Genomic DNA, 25821 nt, shown 5'->3' with positions numbered 1-25821 from the left:
CTTACAGAGTGATTATAATCCAAAGAGTGATAATACTCTTTTACTCACTCTTACAGAGTGATTATAATCCAAAGAGTGATAAAACAGTTTTACTCACTCCTGAGTGAGTTTCTAGTCGGCACAGAGAGTAAGAGTGAGTATAAACGCAAAAGAGTGGTTAAAGGAGTCATAAAAACTCTTCGTGCTGATTTATATTCATTCACTCTCTCGAAGGTTTCAAATCACTCACTCACTCTTACTCAGCGTGCACATCTCTAGAACGTACCCCACAAAACAGTGGATCATTTCTACCTACTGCTGTGTGCCGTGTTGCAGTAGCAAAGGGGGGAATGAGGACGTAGACGATGGCCAGGGACATAGAGGTTACTGGAGGAGCGCCCTCAAACACCCAACGGCGCAACATACCAAACGTTCTGCTGGCTCTCGAGGTCTCGTTGTCAACATGATTTGAACACAAGAGTCTCGAGTCGATCGAGATGCCAAGGTCCTTCACGCATTCCGGCCGGTTTAGGGGGTTGACTACACAGATAATAGTTATAAAGCACAGAATTATGAGATGACAATGGGAGAAGGAAATAACTTGACCCGTATTAGGGCACAGTGAAAGAGCATTGAGCGAGCACCAGTTAGAAAAACCTAGGAAAGAGTTCTGGAAGGAGACACAATCGTTGAGGGATTTAATTGGGTCAGCATAACAAAGGAAAGCGCCGAAAGGGAGGATGGTGTTGAAGTCGTTAATCAAGAGAATAAATTACAGGGGGCTGCCTTGAGGGACACCAGAGCAATCGGACAGAATAAGGCCAACTTTTACACGATAAGCGCGATCCTTCAAGATGGAGGAGCAGAGCCAATTAATGACCGACCCTCCGACCCCAAGCATCTCTGACTTCTTAAGAAGTAGAGTGTGTGGGAGATGGTCGAATGAGGCTTTGAAATCATAGCCTTGTATTCATAGTCTTCATTTATCTATCTATGTTCTTCGCAATAACTTCAATTTATCATGATTGGTTCAGAACTGTTTGCACTAGGTTTGCGAAACTTAAATCTAGATCGGTTGTGCTCGTATGCCTTGCGTTGCACACTCACCGGTTTTCCCTGGCCATTGGTTTGGGATCGAATAGATGTCATGGGTTAGGAGAACCAACTACACACCATTCAACGTTTTTGGCAACTGGAAAAAAGCCTTTTGAACAAAACCATGTTCTACAGATATTGTTTGCTTCTTTCTCCCGTTTTGTTCGTTCTGCAACTGGCCACTTGTGTCTGTAGACACTGTATCACAATGCCAACCATCGCAAAGTTCCAATGCAATAGGGGTAAAATGAGGAAATGCAACTGTATTGGGAATTTGTATTTTTCTGCTCTAATGAAATGTCAAACTTTACCGCCAACGTTGATGTTGTTTATAATCATGATTTTGACAGCAGCTTCCAAAAAAACATCGAAAACACGAGCTGCGCCCGCTTTTTCATGCGAAGGTAAAGAACCGTTTCTTTTTTAAATATTTCGACAATGATCTATCTCTACGTACAATTGCAGACGTTTCGTACCCATCCTTCACGATGTGTGACTCGATCGAGTCTGCCTTCGTGGCAATCAGCCGGTTAGCGTCCGGTTCGGAAACGACGTACGATCTGGACTCCACTCTCTTTCCCGCTGGTGGGTTGCGCCCCGGTGAGTTGGTCGAAATCAGCGGTGTATCGAACAGTGGAAAGTCACTGCTGTGTCACGAGTTGATCGCTCGTATCGTACTGCCCACGAGCTGCGGTGGTCTGGAGCTCGGTGCCGTGCTGATTGATTGTGAGAACGGCTACAGTGAGACAGTACTGCTGAGCATTATGGAAAAACACATCCAGAACCAAGCGGAACCCACACTCGCCCGTACGCTTGCCGATCCTGAACAGATGAAACACATTCAGCGGACCGCACTCGGACGGCTCCATCTGATCGTGTGCTACTCTTTGGAACAGTTTGAATTTTCACTCCTCGCACTGCCGTCCCTGTTTGTGAAGCATTCCGACGTGACGTTCGTACTGATCGATTCGGTAGCGACATTCTACTGGACCAAGTGTACGGCTAAGAATCTCATCCGCCAGGACACGTACCAACGGGCGCATTGCAAAACGCTCCGCAGGCTCGCCTGTAAGTGGAGAAAGATCGTCCTGCTCACGAAACCGTCCCACTTCGGGAGTCGGCAGGGATCGTGGCGTGATTTCGAAACGACCAGTTCGGTGGGTGCTGGACTGCTGGACGGTGCTGCAGCAACGTCACAGTCGTCGGTTTCCTTCGCGGGTAATCTGCCGTCGTCCATAAGCACACCGACCGTCAGCAGTTTAATTGATCATCGAGTTGAACTGTGCGAAATGGATAATCCGAGTCCCAGCGGAACAGCCGATGGGGACGACCTGCGGTTCAACGCGTTCGTTACGATGGCAGACAAGCGACAGTACGTGCGATTCTACCTAATTGATAAGTTCGGATTCAATTGGTTAGAAGCGTGAAGCTGCAAAGTTATTTCTTCCTATCCAATCAGCCCCTAGTGTACCTGACAACAAACACTATAACGTTAAGAGCAATAAATTAACTTAACCACCATTTACAACTCCATTTTCCGCCTTCAAGAGTTTTATTACACGTTATGTTTTGTTTGTCTCTCGCAACCATTCGTTGGTTAAGCCTGTATTTCATAATTAACCACACAGCGCCTATAATTAATAATTCGTCCTTACTAAAACTGAAAACCGAAATGGTATGGGCGAATGTAAGATATTCCTTTTTTTATGCACCTCATAATTCATGAGCGCGTTTCATAGAGAAAAATAAAAGACCACAGGAAAGGTGTTAAGGATTTTGAAAAGACTGGGGCTCACAACCAAAAACAATAGCAAAACCGTACGCAATAAAAGCGCACAGAGGCTCCATTATTAAAAAGATTCTTTTGCAACCAGCAATCCCCTTATTTTGAGTTTTACCTATCTTTGGTCGTGAGGAAACATTTTTGTGAGCAAAATAATCGTTAATGTATAGAATGGTTCAAGAAAAATAGAAAAAAACGATTACAAGGATAAATGTGTTACAGATGTTCGAATATCTGACGTGAAAGCCCTCTTTCTTCGGTAGTACAATAGTGTGTGGTGCCCCCGTGGTGGGCATGAGGACGATGGTGTGTGTGTGAGGTTAATCGTTTTCTAATTGTATTGCGCTTCATGTTCATGCTCACTTTCCTCTAAACTCACGCACACATACACCGCTCACTACGGAGATGCGCGCTACAATTTACCTAGCTTAGTACAACTAAGGATTATCTGTTGACGCATTGTGTTTTTTTAATGTGAAGGTGAACGATCGAACACGAATGCAAGTATCTTAACTAGCATATATCCGGGTTAGTAACCATGAATCCATCCTATCAAACGGAGCCCTAGGTGCTTGCCATTTTACAGGGCAAACTAAATGTACGACGCGTCGTCCAACATACCACCACACATCGACTGTGTGGTTACTGTCGTATTTAATCGGAATCAAATCTAACTGAACGTGTGTTGTTTTGCCAATCAATCCCTAGCCCGCAATTGCTGCCGTTTGTTTTTTTTATTTCCCATATCTAATCGCGAACATCGAATGCCTTCATTTTTGTTTCTTTTTTATAATTTGGGCTAGTAGAGATCGACAGCGAGAATACGCACGCTGCTGGCATTAATTTATGTGCAGTTGATGGGGTGGGGTAGTTCTCCCACTTTTCCGTATTGCCTCTCCTACCAGAACGGTGTTCAAACTAATCGATGTTATTAGAGGTTTACTATGTGCTATGTACAAGTCATGTAAGACATTAAGAATGAAGATAAAAATAAAGTCAAATTAATCGTATCCTTCCGGTCGAGGTGGCTGCTGCGTGTCACGTACACTGCATCGTTGAGGGAATTCCGCTACTGCACGGAAAACAAGCCCGCGATACATTTTCCAAACTATATCTCATTCGACGGTGTTTGGGTGTTTCGCGGGAAACCTCTTTCTGAAGGACAGTCTCTCGCCTGAAAAATTCTTTTTACTTCATGTCTTTGGTGTAGGCATCCAGCTCAGCATCCAACTCTTCGGCCGTTTTTGTTTCGCGAGGTTGACGTCTACCGCCGCCGCTACCGCCACCGCGACCACCACGGCCTCCCTGAGATTTACCTAAAATAGAAAATAGTGCAAATTGTCAGAAGTCGTTGATAATATTACAGCAAGACCATTTCCAGGAGCTAGTTTGTTGTCTTAACTAATGATGAGTTAGATACTGGATACACATAGCCTGGACACGGCCCCAAAATACGAGTTGAATGAGGAAATGGAAATAATGCATGTTATTCCCATATGCGTTGTTTATGTTTCTATGACTCGTACAGAGTATACGACAACCTATGAAAATCGAATCCGACCCATGAATTCAGCGGGTACGGTAACATTGCATTTACTGGACTTACTGAACCTACTTCGACATGATTCCGACTCGAACTCGCTGTACTCATTGATCGTAATCGCTTATGCTTTCTGGCACCTATTGGAATCATTATACCTACTGGACCTACTGGACACACTAAACCCGCTTGGACCTACTTGGACCTGATTCTGACTCGAACAACCTGCATCGACCCGTTAGGCACCTAATAAACCTACTTTTCGGGATTTAGTCGAACCCAACCACTGCGAGTCGTGTACGGATGAGTCCGACCCGTTACATTCGGGTGGATCCTTGCAACACTAGTCTAAACGATAACTTACCAGCACCGCCGCCTCGACCACCGGCCGGTTTACGTGGAGAACGGGCAGAGGATGCCGCTAGTGCAGCTGGACGAGGAACGCGTGGGGATGGAATTTCCGACGTTGCCATCTGAATGCTCATCGGGCGCCCGTCCAGAGGTACTCCGTTGTATTGCTTCATCGCTTTTATTGCATCCGAACGTCTTTCGAAGACCACATCTGCCGTACCTGTCGTGCACAAAAAGCCTTTTATGACCGTGAACAATTTCCCAGCAAGATGCTAACTTACCAAGCGATCTTCCCGATCGATCGTAATGTACTGAAGCGCTTCGTAGCGGCCCAAACTCGGTAAACAGCTCGTTGATGTCCGTCTCCGACACGCCAAAGTCCAGGTTCGACACCAGCAGCTTCGATGCGCCACCGGGTCCGCCTCCACCGCCAATACTACTGATCCCGGTCGTCGTTAACAGACGGTTCTTACGTGGTCCCTCATACATATCATGTTTCCATGCGCTGTTCACGTCGCCCTGTGGAATGATGTGACGAGGAGGGGGGGGGTTTGTTTGTGGGATAGAGTCATCACTCATTACTTTGCTCGGGGGGTTTATAAAGGTACTCCTGCACGTCTCTCAACATCTCCTTCATAACACGCGTATCACACGTCCTTCATCCTCTGCAGCGTCGCGCGTTCCATCGAATAGGCCAGCAATCCCCACACGTCACGCCATGACTCGGTCAAACTAGCACCCATCTTTCTCCGGTCCCTAGGGAACCTGTGTCGTGAGTTCTCTACATTCCCTTTTCTGCGTGTTTTAACATCTATGTTTTGCGCTGTTTTCATTCGCTTCTTTACGCTGTCTGTTCAAGAGCCTTCCGTATTTCTGGCTGGTATTATCGCGTGGCAACACACGGGCTACGCTCGTCCGTGATCAGTCAGTATGGAGAATTTGCGACTAGTTGTAAGGAGCATCTGCAAAAAATTGGGTTCGTCTTTCCCACACAAGAACAACCGCAACTATGTAACCCGCGAGGAAGTCGCTTCATTTCAGCATCCCTCTACTCATTCTCCATTGCTATACACGCATCCTTGGGAAGTTTGAGTGACTCAAGCAATGGGAAGCGATAAATCAGCCGCCTGCTTCGATCATTAATCGGCGAAGACGCCGGGTACTGGTAACTCCAGCTATACGGAAAGGGCTACTGCGTCCTTCACGCAGCCGTGCGATATATTTGAATAGACAAGAGCGTGTATATGTGTGTGTGTATAAACCATGTGCGATTTAGTAAATCTCGGAATAGAGAAAAAAGTGAAGAAGATCTGCGTCAAGCGTTTGTCCCGCTGGTAGTTATAGGTTGGAAGGGTCGTTGACAAACTTCAGAAATGCTGCAAAATGAATATTATCGTTTCTAGGAAGGCAAAACGAGTTGGTTGGTTTGTTTTGGGGTTGAGAAAGTGTGACCTCCCAAAATGGGATAGCGCGGTAAGTCGCAGACAGGAAGAGTAGATAATCGAGAAGATTGTCACGGTGATTGGATGCACGGACAGTTACAGGACACATGTCTCCAAAGTATGCTTTAATGCAATAAATGTCATTTGAATTTGTTCATTTGCTGCCACGATTTGAATTCTGCAATGCACACTTTTGCGGGAAATAGAAATCTTTCTTTTTTCTCCACACAACACGACACGATACGCACACAGAGGAAACTATCAAGACATTTTCGATCAACACTAACAGAACAAAGGTTCATTATCTTTGGAAATTTACAACAGTAAAAACCAGAGCTTCATGTTTGTCGTGTAAAATGTAAACTTCACGCTGACAACACAGCAGCAACGACCGGCCAATCAAAGATTCGGCATGATAAATGACCAGCACAATATACGCACTTCAGAACACAATAATAATAATACTATACGCATTGATACAGGACGACCTTCAGTGCGATTCTTGCACCCGCATCATATTGCCGACAAACTAACCAAAAAAAAAAGGTATCAAAACATATCAAACACGCGACGCACACACACACACACATGTAGACCACACTGTTGTACGTACACACCGTAGCGCATCTTTTTCACACTTCATTCTCTTGCTTTTTTTACCACAGAACGCGTGTAGGGCGACGACCCACTCTATGCACGGCACGGATTTGTAAACCAAACGCAACACGCGCGCACCCACTCACACTTATACACACGCGCTCGCACTGTTCCGGACATATGCTGTCACAACTACACACACGGCTTTGCCGATTTCGCGCCGTACCAAATCATCCGAGCTGACATTTTTCATCATCAAAAGCCGCCATCTTGCTTTTGTAATGGCGTCATTTTTCCATCAAGGACACAATGCTTTTGTGGTGTAACAAAAGTTCTCCAAAAAGCGTTTTACACAGTAGGCTGATCTTTTTTTTCTATCTGCAAAACGCTTGCTAGATGCCCGCAGCACGGACGCACCTTTATAGCGCGAAAATGTTCATCCGATTGTGTTTTGCTGCCTGAATTCATCTTTTTTTGCGGTTCAACTGATTCGATTCTATACGCGGGTTGGAAGATTTATGATCCGCCGTTTACGTGCAATTTTCTTTCTACAAACGATGCTTACAAGCGCGCCGTGTTTAGGCCAAAAACAAATCTAACAATGATTGTAATCCGCCAGCGGAAGTGGTACATCCCTTGAAGTAGCTTTTATGCAGAATACGTTAGTATGGACGCTAGTGCGCGGGAATGGTCATTCGACACACCGCATTTTAACCCAGAGGTTGAAGTCGCCGCATTAAGGAGTTGCTAAGTTATGTTTCTCATCCATCGCTTACCCGCCCGTAGCGTGCCCGGGAGATTCCGCCACGATTGCGTCCCTTGAGGACTCCGCCACCGCCGCTAGCACCACCATTGCGTTGACCACCCGATCGGAATCCGTTTCGTGAACTCCCGCCACCGCCGCTTGCTCCCGCACGGCGGTTCACACGGCCTGCTCCACCGGAACGGCCACCACCGCGCGGACGGCTCGATTTCTGGGACTTGATGATTTCATCAAGACTCATCTCGATTTTGTCAACCATTTTGTTCTTGATGCGAGCCGTCGTGACGTCGGAAGGTATGTGCTGCAGAAGTATTGTTTGTGCCGCTTTACCAATGGGAAAACAGTACAACTCGTGCCGTATAGAACGCTGTTGTATCTGCACTTTGATGTGAACTAACTTTTCTCTACAATAAAACGTGCGAAATTCGGACAAATGGCTATGATAAGACGGAGCTTCTCTGCTTCGTGCCTAGAACACACACACCGACTTTTGCGAATGAAAGTGATCGACATTTCAAGTAATGGGCCATAGTGTAAACGCAGCGAAGCGCTGTCAAGAAAGTTGGTTCCCAATCAACAAATTTGGGTAAAAGATTTTTGTAGTAAAATATTTATTTATTTCAAGTATTACGGTCTGTTGCCGTATTGTTTGTAGTAAAATATCTTTCAACAAAATTTTTTTCATAAAATGTATTTAGTTAAATATTTAAAATATTGTTATGTTGTTAACTATATGATAACCATCCTGCAATCATTAAAATACTAAAAGTTAATCGCTGATAGTTTTATGTTTTTTTTAAATATTTCGGTAAAAGATTTTTGTAGTCCCCACCTATAGGGTTTGAAGCTACCCTGGACATATTTGTTGCACTATGGGCTCGAGTTGGTCATAGATAGGTAAAAATTTTATGAGGTATGTTTTAATTTTTGTTTCCGTGGATGTAATAGTTAAAAACAATGGTGGTTATGAAAATTATGAAAAATTAAGGAAATATTTAAAAAAACATAAAACTATCAGCGATTAACCTCTAGTTTATTAATGATTTCAGGAGGGTTATCATATAGTTAACAACATAACAATATTTTAAATATTTTACATAATATCTTCAATGAAAAAAACTTTGTTGAAACATATTTTTATTGAATTTTGCTAAATTTATTAGGATTATTTCCTTGCATAAATATTTACTACATCTTTAGATAAATTTTACCAAAACATTCATTCTTCACGCTAGCAAAATCTTTAAGTAGTAATTCTTTAAATTAATAACAAAATACATGTTAAACATTTTTTTCTTAACTTACACCTTACTTCCCTTAAATCACAGTTGAAAACTACCATTGCAACGAGAATCAAAAAATAAAAACACTTTCATTTTTATTTTATTTTCCTTCATGACTACGCTCAGCCCGTAGTGTCATGTCAAATTTTTGTCCAGGGTAGCTTGAAACCCTATAGGGGGGGACTACAAAAATCTTTTACCAATATTTCCTTAATTTTTCATAATTTTCATAACCACCATTGTTTTAACTATTACAGCCACGGAAACAAAAATTAAAACATACCTCATAAAATTTTAATTTTTACTAATCCATGACCAATTCGAGCCCATAGTGCAACAAATATGTCCAGGGTAGCTTCAAACCCTATAGGGAGGGACTACAAAAATCCTTTGCCGCAAAGTGCAATAAACATATGTTTCAACAAAGTTTTTCTCATTAAGGATATTTAGTGAATTATTTAAAATATTGTTATGTTGTTCCGCGTAATTTCCGCGTAAGTCGAATCCGGGAGTAAAATCGTGTATACTTCAAAGTTAGATAGTTGACTTCCTTTTCAGTCCTTAATTTATTCAGCAAACCAGACTGCTTTTTGGTAGAATACATTAAAATAAACTGCAAACAAATGTTTTACATGACAGAGGAAGCTATTTTAGACCTATTTTACACCTTTTTGCTTAGATTTTGTACTATAAACTAACTCAGCTGTAAATTTTCCAAAAACCGCGTATCTCCGTATCCGCGTTTAATAGGAACTGCGTTTAGGGGTGTCCAACCGAAGTTGGGTCCTACTTTTATTTTTCCTTCCAACTGCTGGGAGTTAGGTCCCAGACAACTTTGCTTCCCTACTACACGATTACTAGCAGAAGAACTTTCTCGTCGGAGAGCGGAGCGTTTACAAGCAGAAGGACTTTCTCGTCGAAGAGTTGAACGATAACTAGCAGAAGGATTTTCTCGTCGAAGTGCTGAATGATAACTAGCAGAAGGGCTTTCTCGTCGGAAAGCGAAGCGTCATAATTATTATTATTATTTGAATTATAGAGACTTTGGCCTCCCGGCTGCATTCGTCTCTTTTCATGATTATATCATGTTGTAAAGTTTAGTCTCTTTGAGATATTTTAATAATTTTTCTTCTTCTTTTCGGTCGTTAGACAGAGTGATTTGAATGTTGGAGTTGAGGTTGTATTTAATACGTTCTGCAGCATATCCGCGGCAATCAATGAGAACGTGTTGTACTGTTGTAGTAGTTCCGCAAAACGGGCAAATGGGAGGGTTGTCCTTTTGTAATATGTGTGTGTGTGTGAGGCGAGTGTGTCCCAATCTGAGACGGGTGAGGATTCTTTGATGTTGATTATTGGGATGATCGATCCATGATACTGTGGTGGATTTAAATGTGTGAAGAAATTGCTTTGGGTGAGTGTTCCATTTATGTTGCCAGTATTGTTGAATTTGATTGTTTTTCCATACTTTCAAGTCCTGATGCGTGATGGGTGCGTTATTTATTGTTGTGTCCGTTCGGCCTTGGTTGGCCAGTTTGTCAGCTATGTCATTGCCGGATATGCCAGAGTGTCCTGGTACCCAGCAGAAGGTGATATTACGTAAATTACGAAGTGTGTCAAGTGCTTGTACATGTGAGTTTTGAGTAGAGCCTTTTTCTAAGGCTGATAGAACTGAAGCACTATCTGTGAAAATTATGCTTTGTGTCACGCTGGATGTGAGTTCTTTTGCTGCTATTAGTATTGCTATGGCTTCAGCTGAGAAGATAGTAGTGAAATCGGGAAGCTTGATGCTGTAATTGGCAGATTTGCTGTGGATTCCGCAACCTGCAGCCGTCGAGAGTACGGATCCGTCCGTGAAGATGTGGTTATGATTTGAATATTTGTCTGATATGAGTTGCTTGAAATATTGTTGGGTAGTTAGTGGGTTGTTTACTTTGGATTTGATATTGTGCTTAATGGACCAATCAATGGACGGAGAGATTTGATGCCAAGGACGATCGCCTTTTCTGATTAATTTGGTTATTGGGGGGATGGAAGGAATGCTTAAATGTTCTAATTTTGTGTTTGTTCTGCGTATTAAGGATCTATTTGGGTTTGTTTTTGAGGCAATTCTACCTGAGGCTGCGATTTGTTTTGATAGAACCACAAGAGATAGCGGAAGTTGACCGTTTTCACATAAGAGTGATACTGTTGGAGTAGTGATGAAAGCTCCTGAGATGTATCGTAGTGCTGCATTGTAAATAGGTGATAATTGGGTGTCTATTTCTTGATCGCCAATGGAGACTAATTCTATTCCGTATAAGAGTTTTGGTAGGAACCAGTTGTTGAAAATCTTAAGAAGCGTCTCCCGAGAGGAGCGGTATCTGCCTGTGCCAAGATATTTGAACAGTGTTACTCTATTCTTGATGTTTGCTTTGACATTTTTATAATGGGCTTTGAAATTTAGTTTGCTGTCAATAGTGATTCCTAAAATTTTAATCTGATTGACTCTAGGTATTATTGTACTATTAAATGTGATTGGTTTAAGTGCAAAGACTCTATTGATATGCATTATTTTACATTTATCGGGTGAAATAATGTAACCTGAGAAGTTGGCCCATTGACTGACTTTGTTGAATGCAAATTGCATGTTAGTGTGGGCTGCTATTTTGGAGCTATGATGGGATATGATAGTGATGTCGTCGGCATAAACTAATGTTTTAATGTCTGCTGGTAAAGATGTGATAAGGGTTTCGAGGCTAATGAGGAAAAGTGTGGGGGATAAAACTGCTCCTTGTGGTACTCCGTTTTCTTGTTTGAAGACATCGGAAGTTGCTGTGCTGACGGTGGTTTGGAAGGTCCGGTCAGTGAGGAAGTTGGAAATGTATTTGATGATGTTTCCACTAAATTTCCAGGTGTGGAGTTGTTGCAGTATAAGGGGGCGCCATGTTCTATCGAAGGCCTTCGCTAGGTCTATGGTGCCTAGGATGATGTGGTGGTTAGAAATGGTTGCTGAGGTGATAGTATCTTCTATTTCTGTGAAAAGAGTCTCGGTGCCTTTGCCGTTAATGTAAGCATGATGGCATTTGCTTAGGAGCTCCCGATCCATAAGCTCTTGCATAAGCCTTCGATTGACCATCCTTTCGAGAACTTTTCCTTTGCAGTTCAGAAGAGAGATAGGCCGGTAACTATCTGCACTATTGGAAGGCTTTTCAGGTTTTAAAATTGGTATTATGAAGCTGTGTTTCCAGTGTGCGGGAATGATGCCTGTATTCCATATGTGATTAAATATTTGCAATAATTTTGTTTTGCCGGAGTATGGAAGGTTTTTGATGAGCGGGTATCCTATGGAATCTGGGCCGTTGGATTTTCCTGTGCACTTGTTAAGTGCGTATTCTAATTCGGATAATGTGAAAGGTTTGTTGTAGTTTTGGTTATTGTTGTTTGCAAAAGGGATATTGTGTGGTTTATCTGGATTACAATATTTGATGAATGATGGAGAGAAATTTTTTGTGGCAGAGCTATCGTAGAATTGTTTGCTGAAGATTTCTGCAACTTTTTTAGGATCAGAAACGACTGTGTTATTCTCCAGTAGGGTAGGTGTGGTTTTTTTGCTTGTTTTTGTATCTTCCCGAGAGTTGACCTACTATTTTCCACATATCCTTGCAGGAAAGTTCCGGAGTGACTGAGCTTACAAAGTTATTCCAGCTATTTTGTTTGGCTTCTTTGACTATTACTTTTGCTTTGGTGTTGGCTATCGTGTATTCTGCGCGTAATTTTGGAATGGCTGAAGTATGTCCGGTGTTGGTTGCTTTTCTTAGTTTTCTTAGTAGGGTTCGTCGACATTTAATTGCTTGATATACAGTGTTGTTCCACCAGGGAACAAGATGCCTGCTGGATTTGGGGTAAGATTTTGGTACGGTTAGTTCAGCTGCTTTTAAGATGATGGATGTAAGTTGTTCTACAGTTAGTGGTTCAGTGGGGGTGATGAGTCGATCTATTTCGATTTGATACCAGTTCCAATCGGCTTTTTGGTAATTCCATTTGGGGGGAGAAGAGGTGGGTTCTGGATCGTCAGAGAAGTGTATTAAAACAGGGAAATGATCGCTCCCATGAAGGTCGTCCTCGACGTCTATTTTTATTTTGCTGGCTATGAATGAGGTTGTGAAACAATGGTCTATGGTTGTTCCGGTTCCCAGGTAGGTAACGAAACGGGTGTTCTTGTTATTGTGTTTTACAAGTAAATCGGTGGTGTTAAAGATGTTGTTTAATATTTTTCCTCTATGTGTGGTTTTGTTATTACCCCAGATTTTGTTCGAAGCATTCAAGTCTCCGAGACCGATTACAGGGGAAGGGAGTTGGGTAAGAAGGTCGAAAAGATCGGCAGTGAGTGGTGAAGGTTTAGATTTGAAAGGAATATAGAGGCAAAGAAGTGTGTATTCAAAATTACTTTTAATCCGGAACGCTATTGCTGGCAGGTTAGTGTTGAGAGTTAGTTTGGTTGCTGTTATGTTTTGTTTCAGACCTACTGCAAGATTATATTGTAATTGTGGTGATTCATGGCAGTGCCAGTTATAAAGATTAAGAGGAGAGGCAGTCATATTATTTGAGATTTTCCATACTTTTTGAAGAAGTATGATGTTGGGATTGTGTTGGGATATAAGCAGTTTGAGTTCATCAATGTTGGTATTTAATCCTCTGATGTTCCAGGAGATAATGTTAGTAGATGAACTAACGTTTGCTGTTAGTTGATCAAAAAGGTTTATATAAATAATTGAAATTTTTGCGTCGATATCAGAGGAAAGAATAGAAATCAGAATCGAAGAAATGATTTAGTTTTGTTTTCCTTTCTTGTTCTTCCTCGGTGTGGTTTGTCCATGTTGTCGATTGGATTTCTTGTTATTGGTGCTGTTGTTGCTCGTCGTTTCGTCGGATGAAGAATTTTGTTGTGCTTTGCGTTTTTGGGTTATATAATGTCGTGGGAATTGTTTATTTGCTTTTCTGTCAAATCCGTGTCCATGCCATTATTTTCCTCTGAGTTTTGTGCGTCGCTTTCAGATGCAGATTGGGAGCTGCATTCTTCGTCGCTATTGTCGTTTGATGATCCGTTTTTGTTTCCAACTTCCATTTGAAGGGTGTTGCGGAAGAACTCCCGTTCTTCTAGCAGGACTTGCATTTTCTTTGTAAAATCCGAAAGTTTGTTTTCTAGTGCAGCTACTGTTTTCTTAAGATCAGCAATGATTTTATCTTTTCCGTTGTCATTTTGTGCAGCATTTATGCGTGTATTGACGGATTTCTGTTGGTTGCTTTCAAAAATTGCTTTGGCTTCATTGTATGAAATTCCATTGTTGATTTTGATTCTTATTATGTCTTGTTCTGTGGTGTAGGCAGGACAGTTGCGATGGAGCGAGTTGTGGTTTCCTTGGCAGTTTCGACATGATGGTTCGTTAGAACAGTCTCCGTGAACCGCTTTTCCGCACGTTAGGCAGCTAGCCTCGTTAGTACATCTTGTTTTGGAATGCCCCAATGTGAAACAATTGTGGCATATCAGTGGGCGGGGGTAATAGGGTCTGGTTTTGATGTTAATGCATCCGATGCGAATTTCGTTGGGTACTGCCAGTGCGTCGATCTTAAGAAGGAATGAGTTCGTTGGTTTAAATTCACCATTAATTTTGCGGGTAAAGCGTCGTACATTTGTCACCTTCTGCTCCTTCAATTCATTGGTGATTTCTTCGTCGCTCAAGCCTTCCAATTGGTCGCAAACAATGACGCATTGTACACTGTTAAGGTACGGGTGGGGAATGATGGTTACCGGTGTATCGTCGATTAGTTTTTGGAGAGTTTGAAGCTTTACAAACTGAGCCCGACTTCTTGTTTTAACAAGAAGTTTGGTACCTTTTTCCAAAAAGGTGTATGGTTCAATTTCTCCGGCATGATTTGTGAGGCTCTTTTGGAGTACGAAAGGATTTTTTGGTAGTGTTGATCCTTCGTTGGCGCTCATAATTAAAAACAACAATTCGCCTTTTTCGGGGTGATGGCATTTGCCTGGCACGATTGTTGGAGGGAGGGGGGTCATTCCCCCATGGATTTCCTGGTCCCGCCATCATGCGGGCCAGGTGAAAAACAGTTTGTATACGAACAACGCTAAAGATTTATAAGCGCTAACAGAAAATACGTGTGCTGCAAAATAAAAGAAATTGTACTTGCCTAAGCGGTTTCTAGAAACCCTAGACGAGCGGTACTGGACGTTGGAAGAAATATAATCGCCTCACTTCTTCGAAGCAATTTACTGCTCCGGCTCGGTAGACTTGAGTGCACGAGCGTGCTCCGCGCACCGCTCAGCGCACCCCACACACACACACTCACACAATCCTCGAATTATTCTGATAAATTTCGACCACACACAGTGTAAGTAGCTGATCACCAAGCACTATTATTCTCGGTAAAATGAGGCTTTGTCACCAGAGGGGTTGCTCTCCCGAGTACCTCCTCCTTCACTATCCGTTTATCCAATCCTTTGGAAACAGCAGTTCAGCTCGTAAGTAACACGTCCGTTCGAGTCGACTACCAAACCAAGAATGAAGCGTCATAACTAATTTTTGGTACGGACATGGTGCCGTTTTTATACCAATTTTCGTCCGTGTTTTTTGGTATGTGTTCTTTTTGTTTTCCTTGTCATATTCGTTTCGATTCCCTGTCCTATTGTCCTAGCTTTACCGGTTGTCTAGTTTGGGTTTACCTAGGAACAAAGAACTCATTGTATTCGTCTTGTCCAGGCAAAACTTCCCAACTAGCAATTTGGTTAGTACCCTCTTTTTTGTCTAGGTGGCGCTTTTTTGTGTCTTGGCTAGTTACGACGTGGTTGGTCGCCACATGCGTATCTCGGTGACTGCCTGTACTCAAAATTCTATCTATGCTCTATCTGTTCTCCTGCAGCAACGTCTATCGGAGCTATTGGTCTTACTGCTACAATACCTGCTGCGGATGCTGCTACTCCTTGTACTTTGCACTTTGCAATTGGCCCTGTTTGTACACATGCTGTACACTGCCACTAATGCCTGCTAATCTTTCGGTAAAAAAAATCTTTATAAAAATTGTACGTAATTATAGATTATGCGATATCGCTACATTGAAGACTTCACAGCATAACAGTAAAACGCATTACATTTTTTGGTTTAGCTTATCTTTACTCAGATACTAGCAACAATTATTATTCATCATGTTAGCTGCTCACATGTTTTCACTGGAAATCGACATTTATAGATAACGAAAAAAGGCCGATTATAAACGGGCGATAATCACTACAAGAGACTCACTGATAATAATTCTTTCTCCACGCCTTATAATTTTCGTATGTCAGGTATCGCAATGCAACGAGAATCCACAGTTCAATAAAGTTAGCCTGCCATGCCGGTGCTTTTCAATTGATGTCATTATTTTCCTGTGTCACGGCTGAAACCCTCCAAAAATTATTAGGCAGTTAAGCAAAACTGTGAGCGTGTTGATGAGAAAAATTGTGTTTTGTGTGTTTAAAATAAAAGATACAGGTTTCGTTTAAAAGGAGAATCGCAGAACACCCCGAAAGCGAAAGAGCGTAAACCGTTCAGTGAGTTTGAGTTCGACTACCCAAAATAGTGCATGTTCCTAGTGTCGTGATTTTCAGTCATATTTTAAAATTTTTCTTTATTATCTGATGCCTGTAATCGTTCTTCCCTCTTTCCTTAAAGCGTTCAAGACTGATGTTTCGCTGCTTGCTTCGACGCGCTGTCGCATTTGGTTTTGCCCCGATACTTCTTTCGCTCTCACTTTCTCTTTCTTCTCAGTTCGTCTTTTCGCCTAATGTTCTTTTTGAGTGTAGCATTACGTTATGTTCAAGTCAAAACTTTTATTTGCGTAACTAATTGCGTCTTTTTATTTTATGCTTCTCCAATCGTCTAATCACTTGGCTTCCTTACCAGTCTTAATCCCTACACATAGTAGTATTGTAGCCAGTAGATTTAGGTGTGTTACTATCGTATACTTTATTTACGATCTATATTACAGTAATGTGTATCCTGGAATTAGTGTAGTTTCGCATTCGCGGAATAAAATGGTGATCGTATCCGGGAGAGCAATCCTTGCTCGTGGACAGTTGATCGCAGACTGGCTGGTGTTAGTGCAATACTGCTTTGCACAGGAACGTGTGTGTGCGCTGCATCCATTAATACAATCCCGTGCATTGTATTCAGCGCAACTGCTTGCGTTGAAGCCTTGCAGGACGAGAAACTGAACTCAGGTAATTGCTGCTCGGGTGGCTATTGATGCGCTGGTGATCTTCCTGCGAAGACGCTGTGTTGTTTACTCTTTATTTCAAATGTTTGTCGATTCTATTTATTTAATTGTTGTGAAAAACGTTAAGGTTTTCCGTAAATTCCGTAGGAATTTACTCTACAATATGGTGGGAGGGGTTAGCTTCATATAATGGAACCTGTCATGATTTTTGTTTTTTTTTTTTGGTTTTCTAAAAACTAATATATACTACAAAGTAACTAATTATAACTAAATTATTCTGGGGGAAATTTCATATGTGAGACTATCTACAAAAGCTAAAGACTACATAGTGGATAATTGGAACTATCAGGAGAAGAGAGAAGGTGTAGGAGGTGCGAGAGCGAATAAACTATTCGAAAAGGTTTTGAATGACCTGTGATGGAGATGCCAGGCATGATACACGTAGACGTTTAAGGTCTTGCCTAATTCTGTCTGCGATTAGTGAAACTTTGGCTATGCGATGTTATTGTTCATTGTTTTTCTAGAGACTTTGAGCTGGACAGCTTCATTCGCCTCTTGGCTATGGGATAAAGTTCGATGGCGGAGAATTTATTTGGCAAGTTATGGATCATTTTTAAACATTTGTTTTGTACCCTTTGCACTGCCACTAGATAATTAGTTGAACACCGACCTCATGCGTTTGAACCATAAGTCGATCTAGTATAAATAATATTCTTCTATTCTCTATTCTGTAAAAAGGCAGGAAAGTCGAGCAAAAGCCTAACTTTGTTTACGAAAACTCAAATATTACTTTTTGGGGCAAATATGAAACATAGGGAATATTCCAATCATTTCTATTCCAAACTTTTTTAATTAATTTGTTAAGATGCATTTGATGTAATGATGGAAATTACATAATGTAATGATGTAATTGTAAGCAGTCCCCGAGATACGTGGTTCCTCCTATACGCGGATTCGGAGATACACGGTTTATGGAAATTTGACGGCTGAGTTTGCTATAAAGCACAAAATCTAAGCAAAAAGGTGTAAAATTGATCTAAAATAGTTTGCTTTGTCATATAAAAAATTTTTTACAGTTTATTTTAATGCATTCTATAAAAAATTTATTATTTACGTGTTTTACCGAATAGATTAAGTGCAGAGAAGGAATGAAACTATCTAACTTTGAAGTATACACGATTTTACTCCCGGATTCGACTTACGCGGAAATTCGACTTACGCAGATTTTTCCCGGATTATAGTGGTCCGCTACAATATCGTATCTCGAGGACTGCCTGTACTTAAAATCGATTTTATGATTATCCATTCCAGGACACCCGCATGCTACTTCAGTTTCCTTCGTGACTTTCCTTCATGTTTCCGCAACTTCAGTTTCCTTCGTGACTACAACATCCTAATACATGGAACTATTAACAACACCTTATACCGTACGGCAGATTTCACATATGGCAGATTCCACAATGGCAAATCGAGGATGCTGGTCAATTCTGGTCTTCCTGCTCTTGTTAGCTTCGTGCAACTCTAGCAGTGTACCGCGGGTCCAAGCAGTAAATGACATAAGTACAAACCATAAGCCAAAATTCCACGATTGTACACACTATGAGCCAACGTTGAGAAAAGAACAGCCAACGGGTACACCTGTACTACGTGTGACAGCCTCCGATCCCGATCAAGGACAAACGTTAGAATACAGCATTGCCACCATGCCAGAGGACCAGAATTATTTCAATATTGATAAAACCACAGGGCAAATCGTGTCGGCCCATGTTTTCGATCGAGATGCACCAATAAGAGATCGAGAAATTAACATTACGGTACGGGCGACCGACAACGGATCGCCTAGTCTGGCAGATGTTTGTACTATCAAGGTGACTATTCTGGACATCAACGACGATCCATCGATATTTCATGAATGCGTCTATGAAGTGTCAGTGACGAAAGATCTGCCACTTAACCAGTCCCTGGCCACCATCTCAGCAGTGGATCTAGATGATGATGATAACAACCGCATTAAGTATGAGATCGTACAAGAACACGAAGATAGCAGCTATTTCGACATCGATGAGAGTAATGGCTTGCTCACACTAGCTAAACCAAACGACCGTAGTCCAGGACAGTTTTATACAATTCATGTTCGGGCGTATAGTGAAGGCTCAATGGAAAACCAAACACAGCAAACAAAAGTAATGGTCCGTGTACTTGACCCTAACGATCATGCACCGTACTTCATCAAGATGCCAATGGTCCCTGTGATGCTAAAAGAAACGTTCCAACACTACAACATGGTTTTAGCGGAGTATGAAGCTGTTTCAAACGTAAAGAAAGATGATTTTGTAGATTTCCAGATAGTGCAAGGAAATACTGACTTAACATTTTTACTGGACCAAATCAACAATACGGTGGTTTACATTAAATTGCGAAGCAGCCTTGACTACGAAAGGACAACGAATTATACGCTGGTAATAAGAGCAACGAACTCTCTTAACGAATATGCAGAAGTATGTTTGATGATCATGATTGTGGATGAAAACGACAACTACCCCGTATTAGACGACAACACGGGAACTATCCTAGAGCACGAGTTGCCTGGTACATTTGTAATGCAAGTCCATGCCCGGGATGATGATGGCACGGCTCCCAACAACATTGTGTCCTATCGGTTGGCGGACACGGATAGGCAATATTTCCAAATTGATAGTCAAACGGGCATCATTACATCGATGGTGAAATTCGATAGGGAAAAGGAGAAAGCCTACGTGGTGAGTGTGACTGCGGAGGACAACGCGCCGTCTGTGAAATTTAAGAACGGAAGCCCAAATAGCGTTACAAATTACTTTTTGATTAAAGTTTTGCCGCAGTCTGAGAAGGGGATATATGAAAACACTACCATCAGTACAAAAGTGATAGTGGTCTACAAATACAAAGGAAAGACATCTGATATAGACATTGGACATGCACATGTGAACGATCCAGATGGTTTGGATTTGTCTAACAAAACATTTCTCTGGGACGAGGTAACAAGTGAAGAATCTTTGAAGCTTTTCCAACTGAACTTCAGCACCGGTATGATAACAATGTTGGAAGCTACACCTTGCGGACAGTATGATCTTCGTTTTCAAGTAGTTCAAAATTCGGGCCATCTTTCTCGACACAATGTCTCGGCCCGAGCAACGGTGTTGGTGAAGGAGGTTTCGGAACAATCAATAGACCAGAGCGGATCAATTCGATTCTACAATGTAACGGCAGACGAATTTATATCTCAAACACCGGAGCATCGCAGCACACCGCTGCATCGACTTCAAACGAGTATTGCAACTGTTCTAAACGTCAGTTCAACCGATGTGGACATATTCACGGTCAACAATCGAAAGGTCCCTAAACTATCTTTCCTGGACGTGTTCTTTGCGGTCAACGGTAGTGTTTACTCAACGTCTGAGGTGCTCAACGGTGTACTGAGTTACCAGCTGCATCAACTGGAGGAAGACGTCGGATTTCCGATCGAGGTGGTTGGCATCGATGAATGCGAGTTGCAAAGTAGTACTTGTGAGCAGTCATGCAGGAATAAGGTTCACAAATCAGCCAAACCGATCGTCGTCTACGGCAACGCAACTTCCTTCATAGGAATAACCACATTCGTAGAGGCGGAATGTGTCTCAGATACTCCGTTGATCACGTGCTTCAATGGAGGCACGCTTGAGAGTAATAGCTGCATATGTCCAAATGGCTTCGAGGGTCCACAGTGTGAATTGATCGACATCAGTTTCGATGGCAACGGGTATGCCATTTATCCATCGATCATTGGTGGCACAATTTCAAACATCAGCATTGAGATGTTACCCCAACGGACAGATGGTTTGGTGTTGTACATTGGACCCATGAGCTACAATCCGCGTGTAAAGACACAACCGTTTCTTGCATTGGAGATAATCGACAGTATGGCGGTACTGCTATTAGACTACGGAACTGGAACGTTCCGTATCCAGGATCAACAGATATTTTCTCAATACGATTTATTGAGAGTGGATATTTCATTGAAGCCCGAAACGATTGAGATGAATACCTTGAAAAATAAGGTTGCAATTAGCAACAGCCGATACAAAAATAAGGATTTTGGTGCGAGCATTAAGACTCATGGACCTGTTCAGTTGGGCGGTACAATCGTCGATTTCACAAAGCTTGGGTCACTATACAACTGGACGCACATACCACAGACAAAGGGGTTCAATGGCAACTTGCGGACCCTGACAATAAATGGGCGCACGATAGATTTTCAACAGCACAATTTGGCACAGAACCTTCATAGCAGTCAGTGGCCATTTGAAAGGGTCACAACGATATTTGCGGTTTTGTTCACTATAATTATTATTTTGGGGGTACTTTCATGTATCCACATAGGCAATATAGTTAGCAAAAAAAACAACAACAAGGGCGTAAAGAAAACAACGAACCAAAATTCACAGCCATTACTGAATAATAATAAAACCAGTATTGGCATTCCCGAAAAGTAAGTAATAAGATATTTTTCACGACTACCATCACTCCATCGTTCAAGATAATCACTTATTTCTTAAAGATCTTAAAATTAACTGCTTCAGTCTGTGTACATATGTGTCATATGTACTTTATTCTGATATTTCTTTACCATCACCATTACCAAAATGATTGAGCATACTGGTTTGAAATTACAACGACACACAGCGCCTCGATCGAGACGTTCTTGAAATGGTGTTGGTGCATCTATGCTCGATGCAATAGGAACAGTGCATTAGATTAATGTTTTGGGATTATGTTTAGTAGGCCTTTGTACACAAATGTTTTTAACAGTATTTCTATTTCAACAGTGATAGTAACAAAATGCCGAACTACGAGAACCATAAAGCCTCCGAACCAAACGTGCAGAAGATTTTGTCGCGGCTTTACCGAGGTACGTGTAGTGCAGTGTATCTTTAAATACCATTTTACGATATATTGAAATACATACGCTTTTGTTTCACAGTGTATTATACCACAGCAACTTCGAGTTCAAGCTCCAACGGCAACCGTGATGCTGGGAGAGCATTGGCTGCTGGTAAGTATGCAACAGTTCAGTGCATGTGCATGTAGTACTATTATATTGTGCAATATCCAAATTGAAATAATGTGCATATCTTTCCTACATTTGGTTTTTGTGTCACTACGATAGCCGAACCCGCAGTACCAGTGCCTCCGGTGTCGCTGGACGATGTGGCTGCTGAAGGACTCGGAAAAGGTAAGAATATTCATACTTAGAAATGTATAATTGCTCCACCGAACCACATTTTACTAATATGGTTGTGTTTTTGTTCCCACAGCGACTGGTCCACCAGGATCGCCGGTAGTGGTGCTGAAAGTGGTGCTGGTAGAGCCACCGCTGGACGACGACGAGCGACCTGAAAGTGGTACTAAGATTGATACTTGCTAATGCGAGATTCCCTTTATATATCGCGCATATATCTTTATATCTTTAATCTTTAATCTTTTATTAATAACATTAATCTGCCTTTAATGGCTCAACAATGTACCCTAATTCAAAACTAAAACTAAAGACAACAAGTAAGTTCAAAATCAGACAAGGATTATCGAAAAACTCAAAGCGGAAGCAATGGGAACAGGAAAAAAGAACAACAAAAAGGAACAGATAGACATTAACATTGGGAACGAGCACGAGAACGGAAGGAAGCTAAGGAAGAGTTGAAGTCAAAATGGTCAGAAAAATGATTGAACCATCTGAAAGTCGAGAGGAGAGGATCGTTAAAGCAATACAAAGTGTAACGGGTTTCAACAGACAAAGGATCACGACGACGGAGAGCACGGGAGGGAACATAGAAACAAATAGAAGAGAGAAGATCAGGAGCATCCGTAGAGCCGAGCAGCAATCCACCCACAACACAAGCTTGTGCCAAATGACGTCTTTGACTTAAAGATTCTATGCCTAAAAGCTGGCAACGCATGTCATATGTTGGTATGGGTTGAGTTCTGTAAAAGCGTCGAAACACCATCCTCGAAAAATAACGCTGTACGCTCTCGATTCTAGAACAACCTTCAATGCTACATGGACTCCAAACAGCACAAGCATATTCAAGAATAGAACGAACCAGACTGCAATATAACGTCCGCAGGCAGAATGGATCACTAAAATCAGAAGTAGCACGCATTATGAAGCCTAATGTCCTGTTTGCTCTACACAACACATCATCGAGTTGCAATTTGAAGTTCAATCTGTCGTCAAGTATAACCCCAAGGTCGCGAACAAAGGAAACACGGGTTAGAGAAACATTACAGAGTTGGTAACTAAAAGAAATGGGAGAGTTAGAATGGGAATAGGAGATTATAGAACATTTATCGGTACAGAGACGGAGAAAATTGGACGAACACCAAACAGCAAACGAGTCGAGAAAGCATTGAAGAATGCCACAGTCAGCAGAAGTAGAAATAGGAAGAAAGATCTTAATGTCATCAGCATACAGGAGATGACCATTAGGAGGTAAGACACTACAGACGTAATTGATACACAGGGCAAACAAAAGAGGACTTAGCACACTACCTTGGGGCACACCCGACCAGCAAATTAAACTTCTGGACATGCTGGGACCAATCTTCACTCTACATGAGCGGCCTTTTAAATATGAGGATAGCCAACCAACAATCGAATTGCTAAAACCTAGTTTGAGTAATTTTGCCAGTAGGAGATCATGGGAAATACTATCAAAAGCTGCGCGAAAATCAGTGTAAATCATGTCCACCTGTAATCCAGCCTCGAAATTGCGAAACACTGTGGAGACAAAAGATAAAAGACAAGTTGTAGTTGAACGACCAGGCATAAATCCGTGTTGCTTTAAGCTGATAGCAGAGCTACAGCAAAAGTGAAGAACTGGTTAAATAGAGAGCTCAAATAGTTTTCCCGAAGCGCATGTTTGAGTAATTCCGCGGTAATTAGAAATTAAATTACGGGTGCCTTTTTTGAAGATCGGGAAAAGCCAGCAGGTTTTCCAGATAGCAGGAAATACTCCAGTTGTTGAGAACGAGACGAAATTTATGCTACGAAACTCATTTGATTTGAAAACGATGTGTTTAACTTGTAATCTGTGAAGGGATCGTTATCGTTTGCCTAAATAAACATATGAGCATCGAAAGGCGCGATTCATGAGAACGGAAACAAGCGTACCGGCATAAGGTAATGGGAAAAATAGCGCAAAGACAAGAGCAATGCAATAAACCGAACCAATAATGCACACGAATGCAATGCAGCCATAAAACTAGGTAACGAACGTTTTCAGGATCGGCCATAAAAAGAGGCTCGTTCAGTCTAAACAAATTGTTGAGCGGCCAGGATATGTATGCCTAACACATGTTTAAGTAAAACATTGAATCCTTCATCGTTTATCAACGAAATAGCACTTGACTATTTGTTTAGGATCAACTGGAGAATATCGTAGGGAAGAAGGTCGCGATCGACTTCACCAACACGTTTGAAAGTTACAATACTACATTCACCAATACATTGTTATTAAACTAGTATATAAGAAACGAAATTTTAGAATAAATCATCCTTTTCACACCAGACACAGAACGATCGACTTCGTCTTTGATTTGGTAGAGATCTTGACAGGATTCGAGAACGGATGTTTGCCCGATGCAAGTTGCACTTGGTCTTCTCCGAAGTAATCCGTTGAAAGAAACCTCCGCCTGTTTAAAGCGTTTAGTCTTGGTTGAAAATTGGTTGTAACCAACAAGGGTTCGAGAACGGATGTTTGCCCGAGACGCACTGCGTTTTGGTCTTCTCTGAAGTAACCCTCGAAAGTTACAATCTTTTGAGTCTCGAGGAAGGGATCCGTTTTCGCGATAAACGTACGCGACCGAAGTACCTTCGCACTATAGGTCGCCCAACTAACACCAGTCGATAAAGAAAGATTAAAGATTTTAGCAAGGTAAGGAGAGAGGGTTTTACGACAATTGATTAACACTGAAGCAGGTATGCCATCAGGACCCGGGGTAAAAGATGGTTTAAGTTTGGACAACGCATCGTCAACCATCTCCATACTTACATCGCGCAAGGAAAGGCAAATTAAATTACTAGGTGTATAATCCAAAGCACGTGTAATACGAATTGAATCGCTGATCGGATCCTCAAAAATACTAAAAAAGTGGTCAGCAAACAGCTCACAGATGTCAGCTGGGCAAGAGAATTAAGCAGTAAGAGAATTAAGACGCATTACTTTGGGCAAAGCATTACAGTTTCTACGAGATTTAATGAACTGCCAGAAGGAACGGGGATGAGAGTAAAAACGCAACTGAATTCTACGTAAATATGAATCATAACGCGCTCGATTATATAAACGATAAGCCGAGGCTGCAAATTTAAATAAACGCAGGGTATAGAAGGAAGGGGATCGGCGGTAAGCACGAAGATATTTTCTCCTGTCTTTTTTCAGATGGCGCAGAGTGTTGTCTGACCACGGAGGTTTAGGAGTGGGATGAAGTGTAGGACAACGGGATTGAAGGGCAGATGAAACAAGGGCATTGAAAAACAGCACAGCCTCGTTGACTGATGTACATTGACAAAAAAAAGACCAGTCAGCACGAGAAAGGATAGAGTTGAGTTTACGATAATCCGTACGACGAAAGTTAAGACGACTAACATTAGACATAACAGAGCGCATGGACCGGTGGTCACTTGTAGAGTGGGATTCCGTAAAAGATACTTCGATAGGCGGATGATGTGT

At 41.8% G+C, this 25821-nt stretch overlaps 3 protein-coding genes across 3 annotated transcripts; 2 read left to right on the top strand and 1 right to left on the bottom strand.

Moving 5' to 3' along the window:
• The first annotated feature begins 1562 nt into the window (after nt 1-1562).
• Nucleotides 1563-2501, top strand: LOC128714408 (uncharacterized). Its single transcript, XM_053809283.1, has one exon. The coding sequence runs from the start codon at nt 1563-1565 to the stop codon at nt 2499-2501; it is 939 nt and encodes a 312-aa protein (XP_053665258.1).
• Nucleotides 2502-4045: 1544 nt separating this feature from the next.
• Nucleotides 4046-7809, bottom strand: LOC128712103 (THO complex subunit 4-A). The gene is made up of 4 exons (XM_053806999.1): nt 7564-7809; nt 5030-5267; nt 4762-4968; nt 4046-4173 (listed from the first exon to the last, which is right to left on the bottom strand). Exons 1-4 carry the CDS (start codon nt 7807-7809, stop codon nt 4046-4048), a joined length of 819 nt encoding a protein of 272 aa, XP_053662974.1.
• Nucleotides 7810-18540: 10731 nt separating this feature from the next.
• LOC128712897 (DE-cadherin-like) lies at nt 18541-22520 on the top strand. The gene is made up of 5 exons (XM_053807762.1): nt 18541-21584; nt 21922-22004; nt 22077-22148; nt 22263-22328; nt 22411-22520. Exons 1-5 carry the CDS (start codon nt 18541-18543, stop codon nt 22518-22520), a joined length of 3375 nt encoding a protein of 1124 aa, XP_053663737.1.
• Nucleotides 22521-25821: the final 3301 nt, after the last annotated feature.

This window comes from Anopheles marshallii, chromosome 3, assembly GCF_943734725.1.
Source record: "Anopheles marshallii chromosome 3, idAnoMarsDA_429_01, whole genome shotgun sequence".
In the NCBI taxonomy this organism is placed as follows: Eukaryota; Metazoa; Arthropoda; class Insecta; order Diptera; family Culicidae; genus Anopheles; species Anopheles marshallii.
This window is presented reverse-complemented; position numbering and strand designations above follow the sequence as displayed.

What these genes read in the sequence shown, in the direction of transcription:
- LOC128712897 (XM_053807762.1), top strand. Translation starts at nt 18,541, where the DNA reads ATGGCAAATCGAGGATGCTGGTCAATTCTGGTCTTCCTGCTCTTGTTA. An exon ending in AGTATTGGCATTCCCGAAAA is followed by an intron (nt 21,585 to 21,921) that starts GTAAGTAATAAG and finishes CTATTTCAACAG; the next exon opens with TGATAGTAACAAAATGCCGA. An exon ending in TGGGAGAGCATTGGCTGCTG is followed by an intron (nt 22,149 to 22,262) that starts GTAAGTATGCAA and finishes TCACTACGATAG; the next exon opens with CCGAACCCGCAGTACCAGTG.
- LOC128714408 (XM_053809283.1), top strand. Translation starts at nt 1,563, where the DNA reads ATGTGTGACTCGATCGAGTCTGCCTTCGTGGCAATCAGCCGGTTAGCG.
- LOC128712103 (XM_053806999.1), bottom strand. Translation starts at nt 7,809, where the DNA reads ATGGTTGACAAAATCGAGATGAGTCTTGATGAAATCATCAAGTCCCAG. An exon ending in CCCGGGCACGCTACGGGCGG is followed by an intron (nt 5,268 to 7,563) that starts GTAAGCGATGGA and finishes ATCATTCCACAG; the next exon opens with GGCGACGTGAACAGCGCATG. An exon ending in TGGTCGAGGCGGCGGTGCTG is followed by an intron (nt 4,174 to 4,761) that starts GTAAGTTATCGT and finishes TTTCTATTTTAG; the next exon opens with GTAAATCTCAGGGAGGCCGT.